The 12315-nt window shown below is 39.8% G+C and overlaps 1 protein-coding gene across 10 annotated transcripts in view; it reads right to left on the bottom strand.

Moving 5' to 3' along the window:
• The window catches only part of WAPL (WAPL cohesin release factor), a 90490-nt gene that overhangs the window by 37874 nt on the left and 40301 nt on the right, over window positions 1-12315 (bottom strand). For all 10 annotated transcript variants that reach the window (XM_016918784.4, XM_016918785.4, XM_054660308.2 and 7 more), the window contains one exon: window positions 1041-1136. In XM_016918784.4, the coding sequence (XP_016774273.2) occupies window positions 1041-1136 (96 nt within the window). The remainder of the gene's footprint in view (window positions 1-1040; window positions 1137-12315) is intronic.

The raw sequence follows: 12315 nt of genomic DNA on the forward strand, positions 1-12315 counted from the left end.
ATTCAGCTTCAAAAAAAAGTAAATAAAGCTTTTTAAAAAGCAGGGAGCAGGGAGGCCTCTCAAAGGTCTTTAGAAATACTTTGAATTCCATGCACTAACAGGTAAGACATATGTATATCTGCACACAGAAGAACCACTCAAGGATTCCTTCTGGTCTTTTTTAAACTTTTTATTTCACACAATTTGTCGTTTGTCTCTAGTACCATTAGAAAGACTAAAGAACCACAACTGCATGCAAAAATAGCTTTCATAAGCAGAAAGGGACAGGACAGAAAAACTAGACAGAGTCGAAAGAATTTTAGTAGCACAAGAGTGTGAAGTAGTTTAGGGTAGAAATAAATAGATATAACAGGAGCATGCTATATTACTACTAATATACAAAATGATTTCTTTATACTATCAAAAGGAGTCTAATCAGTTTAAGAAGACAGGGAACTGTACATTATACTTTAGAAAGACTTCTATCCCCAAATTTCTTATTGTTATAAAGAACTAAGTTACTTGATAACTCCAGATGACTGAAGCTTTACTGTTAACCTAGAAATCATGTATGATATTACCAGTCATTCTGGAGAAAATAAGTTGCTAAGAATCTTTTTCCTAATGTTTTGGATTGAAAAGTATTACTAGAATACAGGAAGAGATTTGCCTCTGAAAAGCAAATTAAGCACTGAAAGCCACTTAGAAATATATATAGGATGTAATACACAACATAGCTCTTATACAAACATCAAATATGGACAATCTTGCTCTTAAACACTAAATACTATAAATTCCATGAAATGTGGGTCATGAGTAACAAGAGCCTTATTTTTTATGGCTTTCATTGTTTAACCTAGCAGCACTAGAATTTCTGCTATCTTACTGACAATCCTCAGTTTTCCAATGAATTAAACTGAAACTAATAAGTTTCAGTAAAGAAAGCCAAAATAAACTGTTAAATAGAAAAGTCAAAGATTTACAAATTATGAATTAAAAGAGTAACTGCTTAATTTATAGCTTATTAAAAAACACAAAATAAATAAGTACAGTTCACTTACTGTGACACTCTGAGGTTTTACTACTGGTGGCCCAGGCAGTTCTTCTGAATCTGGATGATTCCAATGTCTGGCATTATATACAGCTTTTGTGGGTGACTAGAGAAATGAGAGAAAGATCAACTGATTCCATCCTTATAAAAGACTCTCAACTAAAAATCATAAAGAATAATTTATATGCATAAACATGTCCTAGAAACACCAGGATGGATACTATCTGGGAACAGTCCCACCATAATTCCCATTCTCATGTCTATGGCAAATATAATCACTGTAGTACTAGGTCACAAAATCAGTAATTAGTGCTCTGTGCAACTATGACTAACCAAGAAAAGATGGCACTTGAAAGTAAACCTAGGCCAGACATGGTGGCTCACGCCTGCAATCCCAGCACTTTGGGAGGCCAAGGCGGGTGGATCACTTGAGGTCAGGAGTTTGAGACGAGCCTGGTCAACATAGTGAAACCCCGTCTCTACTAAAAATAAAAAAAATTAGCTGGGCATGGTGGCAGGCATCTGTAATCCCAGCTATTTGGGAGGCTGAGGCAGGAGAATCACCTGAATCCGGAGGCAGAGGTTGCAGTGAGCTAAGACTGTGCCACTGCACTCCAGCCTGGGTGACAGAGTGAGACTCCGTCTCAAAAAAAAAAAAAAGGTAAACCTCTTGCTAGGCTTACTAAGTAATCAACACATTTAACTCAACATGGGCTGGGCATGATGGCTCATGCCTGTAATCCCAGCACTTTGGGAGAGTGAGGAAGGAGGATCACTTGAGTCCAGGAGTTCAAGACCAACCTGGGTGAGCCCCGGAGTTCAAGACCAACCTGGGTGACAAAGCAAGACTCCGTCTCAAAAATATTTTAAAAATAGTAATGATGATAATAATAATAGTTCAATGGGTTCTTTGGCAAAACTTTATTCTTCCTACTACCAATTCATGCCTCACAATCTTCCAACAATGGGAATCCAGCAGTTTATGACAGACAATGCGCTCATTTAAAGCAAACCACTGCAGCCAGCTGTGTGCCACCACTCAAGAGTTCTCAAATTTTATCAAGGTAAATATAATACATATACCACATATTCCAAGACACAGTGGGATCCAAAAAAGTACCATGTAATAACATACATGATTTCTGCAGCAAAATATCACACTAAGCAGGACAAAGATGTAAAGTCCCTCACACATCAATTGAGGTTATTGTGCTGCCCTATCAATTGACTTAAACTTCCAGGGGATTTTCAGTTTTAACACTGAATTTCCGAATTGAGAATAAATGACAGTAAACCTACAAAATCAAATCAAGTAAAAGAACAAAACCCTCACTTTCAAGAGAAAACTGCATAATTACAAAGACAAAATAGAAAGGTAACACCTCATCCTCTCTATCCTCTACAAAAGTGACGTTAAATTATGTTTTGAACTTCAAATACATGGTTTGGACAAATTAGAGATTTTCTCTTATGAAACAAATCTTATTTTCACTACAACAAAAATAAGAAGACAAGTGGAAAATCATACTTCAAGACTGTCAAAAAATCTACATTAAAAAACTTAACTATATCCCCTTACTAGCTGCACTGAAGCAACATAATTAGCATTAAGCATTAGTGTGAACTAATGGTTAGCTTTTAATATATTATCTCTAATAAAGTGGAAAAATTCTCATTTGGATTGTGTACACAAACCCATCATTCATAAATGCCAGGTTTGCATAACATGATGATGCATTAGCAATCTGAAACAATTTATGCACTCATGCAATGACTTGATCTGGCTTCCTGAGACACAACACATAAAGTGGACTGAACATAAAATTTAAAACCAACCTCTCTATTCCTTCCATTCTTTTCAAAGACCAGCTATGTAACTTGTGTGTCTGCTAGTTATGGATCCCTAATTTGAACTACCTTTAGTACCTCAAGCATACTCAGAGCCCAGGCTCTGGTAACAACAGCCTTTTGGCAAGAATGAGTGCCTCAAAGCTCAAGCATTTTACTTCTTTTTAAAAAGCACTGATTGGGCTAGGCACAGTGGCTCATGCCAGTAATTGCAGCACACCTCTAGGCCGAGGCAGGAAGATCACTTGAAGCCAGGAGTTCACAACAGCCTGGGCAAGAAAGCAAGATCCTGTCTCTACAAAAAATAAAATTAAAGAAATTAAAGAAGCAAAAAGAGAAATTATTTTTAAAAAGCACTGACTAGGCCGGGCGCAGTGGCTCACGCCTGTAATCCCAGCGCTTTGGGAGGCTGAGGCGGGCGGATCACGAGGTCAGGAGATTGAGACCATCCTGATTAACACGGTGAAACCCCGTCTCTACTAAAAATACAAAAAATTAGCTGGGCGCGGTGGTGGGCGCCTGTAGTCCCAACTACTTGGGAGGCTGAGGGAGGAGAATTGCTAGAACCCAGGAGTCGGAGGTTGCAGTGATCTGAGATGGTGCCATTGCACTCCAGCCTGGGCGACAGAGCGAGACTCTGTCTCAAAAAATTAAAACACTGTAAGAGTGCCTGAAAGAATATGTGCTGTCGGGTGTGGTGGCTCACGCCTGTAATCCCAGCACTTTGGGAGGCCAAGGCAGGCGGATCGACTGAGGTCAGGAGTTTGAGACCAGCCTGGCCAACAGGATGAAACCCCGTCTCTACTAAAAATACAAAAATTAGCCGGGCATGGTGGTGAGTACCTGCAGTACCAGCTACTCAGGAGGCTGAGGCGGGAGAATCAGTTGAACCCGGGAGGTGGAGGTTGCAGTGAGCCGAGATTGCGCCACTGCACTCCAGCCTGGGCGACAAAGCGAGACTGTCTTTAAAAAAAAAAAAAAAAAAAAAGTGCTTTGTAAGTATTAAATGTTATTATTAATTGTTATGTGATGATGTGCTGCTTGGTTTAAGTCTAACACATTCGTAAGAAAACAGAAATATATAGCCTACCTACCTAATAAAGAATATGATAAACAAATGGAATAACTGATGTGTCTATTCATCTCAAAAGTCCTTGAAGCATAACAGCATACAGAATAATTGAACAATTTATATTAAAAGGTCATATTAAAGGAACTTTTGGTTATGCTGTTGAACAAGGCAATTTAGTAATACTATTAGTTTTAAAGCTTTTGATGATGTTTTACCATTTTAATACTAATAAGCAATCTAAAGGGAAGTAGTCCAATTAGAACTTTTTCTTGACTTTTATTTCAGTGTCTTACAAGATTAATATAGGGTTTATTATGGGAGGAGAGATATTGAAGACACATCTAATTAAAAATTAAAATAAGTAATATCTGTATATGGCTAACATACACATATGGCAGGGAGAGGAAGAAACAGGGAGAGAAAAGGGAACACTGACTGAGCTCTTTACATCATTCCAAAACAGTACAGTAATTCCACATGCTCCTAAGTGAACTGTGTATGTAAAGCACAAAACAGTGGTATGTCACAGGCTAATTTCACTCAGTGGAAGTGATTGTGTGTGTACAATATATGTAAAAATATCATATAGCAATCAACTTTCCATGGAAAATCAAAAATCACCCTTACCATTTAGCAACCTAGCTAAATGTTAACAGTGTCATTCTGATTGCACCACCAGGCTTGTCTTTAATCTTCTTAATTTTATTCTTGTTTGAAAAGCAGATACAGGGCCAGGTACCGTGACTCATGCCTGTAATCCCAGCATTTTGGTAGGCCGAGACAGGTGGATCACCTGAGGTCAGGAGTTTGAGACCTTCTGGGAGGCCGAGGCAGGTGGATCACCTGAGGTCAGGAGTTGGAGACCAGCCTAACCAACACGGTGAAATCCCATCTCTACTAAATACAAAAAATTAGCCAGGTGTGGTGGCAGGCACTGTAGTCCCAGCTACTTGGGAGGCTGAGGCAGGAGAATCACTTGAACCCAGAAGGTAGAGGCTGCAGTGAGCCAAGATTGCACCATTGCACTCCAGCCTGGGCAACAGAAAAGCAGATACAGGCCGGGTGCAGTGGCTCACGCCTGTAATCCTAGCACTTTGGGAGGTCAAGGTGGGCGGATCACTTGAGGTCAGGAGTTTGAAACCAGCCTGGCCAACATGGTGAAACCCCGTCTCGCGTGGTGGTAGGTGCCTGTAATCCCCGCTACTCAGGAGACTAAGGCAGGAGAATTGCTTGAACCCGGGAGGCGGAGGTTGCAGTGAACTGAGATCGTGCCATTGCACTCCACCCTGAGCAACAAAAGCAAAACTCTGTCTCGGAAAAAAAAAAAAAAAAAAAAGAAAGAAAGAAAAGCAGATACAGCATATAAACCAGATACCTAAACTTTTTTCTGTATTAAAAAAAAAAAAAATTGTGGCTAAGCATGGTAGCTCTCACCCATAATCCCAGCAAGTTGGGAGGCCAAGGGAGACAGATGTCTTGAGCCCAGGAGTTTGAGACAGCCTGTGCAACACGGTGAAACTCAGTCTCTACAAAAAATACAAAAATTAGCTGGGAATGGTGGCACGTGCCTGTGGTCCCAGCTACTCGAGACGCTGAGGTGGGAGGATCACCTCCTGAGTCCAGGAAGTGGAGGCTGCAGTGAGCCAAGATCACACCACTGTACTCCAGCCTGGGTGACACAGCGAGATCCTGTCTCCAAAAAAAAAAGGATGGATTCTGTGTGCTAGGAAAATTAATGAGAAAAATACTCAGAACAAAATAAGCAAAAAGTTCATAATAATAATCTAACATTCTAAATATTCAGAACCATTTTAGCATATTTCAATACTAGTAATCTTAAATATATTATTCTTTTGTATTCAGTGCTCCAGGGGCATAAGCAAGAAAAACCTCAAATGTGACATTCCATTAAAGCTAAGGAAAAAATATTCCACTGACAAACTGATGGGGCATTTCTTCATGAGAGATAATATAGTTTCTATTAAAACAATGGATAAAAGTTGGTTTTTACAATAACACCACAAAGGTTGTTGTTAACAGACTGGATTACTGAATCACAACTATAAACCGGAGGAAAAGGCCGGGCGTGGTGGCTCACATCTGTAATCCCAGCACTTTGGGAGGCCGAGGTGGGCAGACCACTTGAGGTCAGGAGTTTGAGACCAGGCTGTCCAACATAGTGAAACCCCATCTCTACTAAAAATACAAAAAAATTAGCCAGGTGTGGTGGCACACGTCTGTAATTCCAGCTACCCCGGGAGGCTGAGGAAGGAGAATCACTTGAGCCTTGGGAGATGGAGGTTGCAGTGAGCCAAGACTGCACCACTGCACTATAGCCTGGGTGACAGAGTGACACTCCATCTCAAAAAAACAAAAACAAACAAAAAAACCAAAACAACAACATCAAAAACAGAGGAAAGAAAGCATTCCTTCCTGAAAATCTAAGAGGAAATGACATGTTATCCCCCACTGGGCTGGCTCATAAAAGCCAGGAAAAAAAGGAATGGGTTTCTTTTGTTCTTGTTTTGTTTTGTTTTTGAGACAAAGTTTCTCGCTCTTACTGCCCAGGCTGGAGTGCAATGGTGTGATTTCGGCTCACTGTAACCTGCGCCTCCCGGGTTCAAGCGATTCTCCTGCCTCAGCCTCCCGAGTAGCTGGGATTACAAGCGCCACCACGCCTGGCTAATTTTTGTATTTCTAGTAGAGATGGGGTTTTGCCATGTTGGCCAGGCTGGTCTTGAACTCCTGACCTCAGGTGATCCACCTGCCTTGGCCTCCCAAAGTGCTGGGATTACTGGCGTGAGCCACAGCGCACAGCCAAAAAAAAAGGAATGTTTTTAAGCCATAAATACTTTATGAACAAGAAGAGCAAATTTATTTATGTTTTAAAAACTATGTGCTGTATGAAGACAAAATAGTAAGCTGATAAGAATTCATCCAGCTTTACCCACCCAAGCATATCACCAGTAATTCAATCAATCAGCATGAAGTACAACTAAATGAACTCTGAAGAAGTACTGCAATGCATAACTATGTGTGTATGTGTGCACAGTACTTTAGCGGCAATTCAAAAGGGGGAAGTAGAAAAAAACAATTTGGATCTGGATTGTCAAAAATTTCTTTAAAGGATTTATAAAAATCCTTTAAAAAAGACAATTGGAATCAGAAGCAGGAGAAGAAAAGTCTTACAAAGAATCTTTGAGCTCTTTACAACTTCCTTTTAAGCATAATCATACAATCTCAAATGGTCTTAAACTATAAAAAACATAACACATGTTAAATATCCAGAGTATTGAATTATTTGAAGGAAGACTACAGAAACTCCTAAATTAAAACCAACAGCATCTGTACTATCAAGAATTAGAAATTGTAATATGCAATATGAAACACTGTGTAGAGAATCTAATCCACATCTCACGAGAAGAAATAAAGCTGCAAAGTCTTTCTTCTCTGCCTGAATCAACTGCGTACAACAGGTAGTAATGACTTTTAAAGACAGCTGCCATTTTTATGAAAAAATTGTCAATTCCTATCTTCATGAAGAACAATGCACACCACTACTGTGAGTAGAACTTCAAAAGCATAATTGGTAGCCACGGTTTTATTAAAAGTAGGTAACTGTCACTTCAGAATATCACCAGGAAATAGCATAACTTGGTCATAAGTTCTAAAAAGTCCATGCAAAAAACCATAAAATTCAGTAGTTGGCATTTTGTGAGAACATAACTTAGCCTATAATTCAACAATTAAAACTAAAAGATACTAGTATGAGAGCCATGACCAAAATCAGCTAAAATAACAGTTCTCACAACTAAAAATACCATTAAATATTGATGACAAGTTGTATTAGAAAGATTATCAAATTTAGAAATAAAAAAACCGGAAGCTATAAATATCTTGAGACAACACCACCTGCGATTAGAGAATATCCATTCTCCCCTTCATTTTCCCTTAAGAACATTTAGCTGGACACATGCTCACATAGATTTCTCAACATCTTGATGCTTGCATGGGCATGTGACTAAGCTCTTGCCAATGAAGTGTGAAGAGAAGTGAGGTACACCTTCTGGGTCCTGGCTTCTAGGGATGGTTCATTGCCTTCCCTTCTAGTTCCTTCTATCTTAATCAATAGTCTAGAAATGATAGAATACCACCACACAAGGGAAGCCTGGGTCCCCTACACTGCAGCAATTTGAAAATTGTCCAGAGATAAACAACCAGAGACTGGTAAGCCAGAGAAAAATAAGCTATCTATTAATAACTAATTTGGGATTTCTTTTACAACATCTGAACCAGATCCTAAGAAGCCACCTTTGAACAACAGTAAATTGAGATTAGAAACAAATAATAACAGGACATGCTGAAAGTATAAAATTTTGCCAATACTGGATGTGGGTAAACTATGCACATACAACGTTAAAAAGAAACAATTTAAAAGATATAAACAGTTAACATGTAAGAGAATGGAGGAAGACAGAAACTAAAGAAAAAAATCTAAAACCAATCTTTAGAATTATAAAAATATATACTGGGGAAGATCTACATGAACTGATAGTGATTTCCAAGAAATATTACTAAATTTTAAAGGAGAGACAGTGCAAAACAGGACATATAGATGCTACTTTTTATGTAAGAAAAAAAAATTTTTTTTTGAGACGGCGTTTCACTCTTGTTGCCCAGGCTGGAGTGCAATGGCGCGATCTTGGCTCACTGCAACCTCCGCCTCCCAGATTCATGCGATTCTCCTGCCTCAGCCTCCCGAGTAGCTGGGATTACAGGCATGTGCTACCACGCCCGGCTAATTTTGTATTTTTAGTAGAGACGGGGTTTATCCATGTTGGTCAGGCTGCTCTCGAACTCCTGACCTCAGGTGATCTGCCTGCTTTGGCATCCCAAAGAGCTGGGATTACAGGCGTGAACCACCACACCTGGCTGAAAAATTTTAGTCTGTTTATTTTTATATAAAAAAGAAACATAGAAAAGAAAAAGCAGAAAACAATAAAATTGGTTCCCTACAAGGATGGGTGACAGACTGGAACACATCTCAGATGAAGTGACCTCATTAAACTTACCTTTTTATATAGTTTTGACTTTTATAATGTTGTACACATTAAAAAAAAAAAAGGTAAGAATGGAAACGGAAAACCCCAACACTTAAAGCAAACCAGAACAAAGAAACCTACTCATATTTCACATGGACAGCAAACACTGTGAAGAGAAGCCAGACAAACCACCCAATGCACTGACCAGTCAAGAGGCAGGCAGGCAGAAATAATCCCAAGTAATTTGTGAACATATTATTTGACTTTATACCCTCAATCTTGGGCAGGGTGGAGTAGGGCAAGTGCAGAATTGCCAAACAATTCCTGAAAATTTTTGTAAATTTACTTATTGTAGTGGAATGGGCAAAGCAATTCTGTACCTATTTAGATATAAGTTGAGTAAATGTGCTGCTGCTGTTGTTCACTGTGAAAAAGACATAAGGCCAGAAAGAACCCTGGGCTCTCACTGTGAAAAAGACAGAAGGCAAGAAATAATCCTGTGAAAATGCATGGATACTGAAGATTATGTGTGAATTCATGATTTCTAGATCACTTATGTACACAGGCATGAATCCACATATATATGTGAAGGTATATTTGTATGTGAATGTATGTGAATATATATGTATGTATGTAATATATGTATACGTGCATGTTTCCTATGCCCGTTTGCTAAAAGCGCCAAGAAGCAAAGGACACACCTAGGGCCCATTATCATAGTCTCTAATACCATTCTCCACTAAAGAGAATCATTACTCCTCGGAGAATGGACCTGATCCCGAGCCTACAGCTGACCAGGTACAAGATGAACCTAGAACACTGTGTTACACCAGGAAGAAAGAAGTTTTCACAAAATGATGGGGACATGGCAGAGGAATCAAACAGCCAGCTTAATGAGGCTCTACTAGCCAAATCAGGACAAATTTAGGCCCCAAATAATTAAATACAGTAATAGATTATAAACCATTTGGGAAAAAGTAGGGATTCACTAAAGAAGTCAAATTCATAGGAACGAAGAGTGGAAAGGTGGTTGCCAGGGGCTGGCAGGTAGGGGAAATGGGATTTTGGTCAAAGGGTAGAAACTTCCCATTATAAAATGATTAGCTTCTGGAGATCTGACTTATAGCATGGTAACTACAGTTAATAATAATGTACTTTACAGAGTCATGTACCACATAACAAGGTTTTGGTCAATTACAAACTGCATATATAACGGTGGTCTCATAAGATTTTAATGGAGCTGAAAAATTCCTAACATTTAGTGACATCTTAGCACAATGCATTAGGCGAGTGTTTGTAGTGATGCTTTTGTAAACAAACCTACTGTGCTGCCAGTCCTATAAGGGTACAGTACATACAGGCCAGGTGCGGTGGCTCACGCCTGTAATCCTAGCATTTTGGGAGGCCGAGGTGGGTGGATCACCTGAGGTCGGGAGTTTGAGACCAGCCTGACCAACATGGAAAAACCCTGCCTCTACTAAAAATACAAAATTGGCTGGGCGTGGAGGTGCATGCCTGTAATCCCAGGTACTCTGGAGGCTGAGGCAGGAGAATTGCTTGAACCTGCGAGGCGGAGGTTGCGGTAAGCTGAGATCCCACCACTGCACTCCAGCCTGGACAACAAGAGCAAAAACTCCATCTCAAAAAAAAAAAAAAAAAGAGTACAGCACATACAATTAGATACAGTAAGTAACACTTGACAATGAATGACTATTAACAATAACAGTTACTGGTTTATGTATTTACTATATTGTAACCATTTTAGAATATACTCCTTCTACTTGTAAAACAAAAAAAAGTTCATTGTAAAATCGCTTCAGACAGGTACTTCAGGAGTTATTCCAGAAGAAGGCTGGCATCATAGGAGATGACAGCTCCACGTATGTTAGTGCCCTTGAAGAACTTCCAGTGGCACAAGATGTGGAGGTGGAAGACTGTGAGAATTATGATCTTCACTCTGGATAGGTCTAGGCTGGTGTATCTTAACTTTTTAACAAACAAAAAAAAAATTTTTTTTTCTTTTTTTTTTTTTTTTTGGCAGTCTCGCTCTGTTGCCCAGGCTGGAGTACAGTGGCGCGATCTCGGCTCCCGCCACCACGCCTGGCTAACTGTATTTTTAGTAGAGATAGGGTTTCACCATGTTGGCCAGACTGGCCTCAAACTCCTGACCTCAGGTGACCCACCTGCCTCAACTTCCCCAAGTGCTGGGATTACAGGCGTGAGCCACCGCACCCAGGCAACAAAAAAGATTTTAAAGTAAAATTAAAAATAATTTTAAAAATAGAAAAAAGCTTACGGAATAAAGATATAAAGAATGAAAATATTTTTGTACAGTAGTACAGTGTGTTTAAGCTAAGTGTTATTAACAATAGCCAAAAAGTTTTAAACAAATTAAAACATTTATAATGTTAAAAAGTTACAGTAAGCTGGCTGGCCACAGTGCCTCACGTCTGTAATCCCAACACTTTGGGAGGCCAAGCGGGGAGGATTGCTTGAGCCCAGGAGTTCAAGACCAGCCTCGACAACATGGTGAAACCCCACCTCTACAAAAAATACAAGATCACCAGGGTGTGGTGATGTCCACCTGTAGTCCCAGCTACTAGGGACGCTGAGGTGGGAGGATCAGTTGAGCCCAGGAGGTCAAGGCTGCAATGAACAGTGTTCACACCACTGCACTTCAACCTAGGTGACAGAGGGAGACTGTCTCAAAACAAAAAGCAAAAAGAAAAAAACAAGCCATTACAGTAAGCTAAGGTTAATTTATCATTGAAGAAACTATTATAACTTTAGTGCAGCATATGTGTACAGTCTTTATAAAGTCTACAGTAGTGTCCTAAGCTTTCACATTCACTCACTGACTCCCCAAAGAAACTTGCAATCCTGCAAGCTCCATTCATGGTTAAGTGTCCTATATAGGTGTACCATTTTTATATGTATTTTTACTGTACCTTTTCTAGGTTTAGATACACAAATACTTACCACTGTGTTACAACTGCCTACAATATTCAGTACGGCAACATATCAGAAGCAACAGGCTACACCATATAGCCTAGGTGTGTGGCAGACTATCCCATCTAGCTTTGTGTTCTGTGTGCACAATGAAATCGCCTAATGATGCATTGCTCAGAATGTAACCCTGTCATTAAGTAATGCGTGACTGTAGTACAAAATGGAAAAACAAATGAAATTCCAAACTATAAACACCCTAACACACACACAGGCACACACGCATGTGCGTGTGCTCACTCGTGCTCTCTCTCTCCCCTCCCCCGTCCCTCCCATCTCCCCCCACTCACCCCCCAACCCCTACCCCCCTCCTTCCC

This window comes from Pan troglodytes, chromosome 8 (assembly GCF_028858775.2).
Source record: "Pan troglodytes isolate AG18354 chromosome 8, NHGRI_mPanTro3-v2.0_pri, whole genome shotgun sequence".
NCBI classification, from domain to species: Eukaryota; Metazoa; Chordata; class Mammalia; order Primates; family Hominidae; genus Pan; species Pan troglodytes.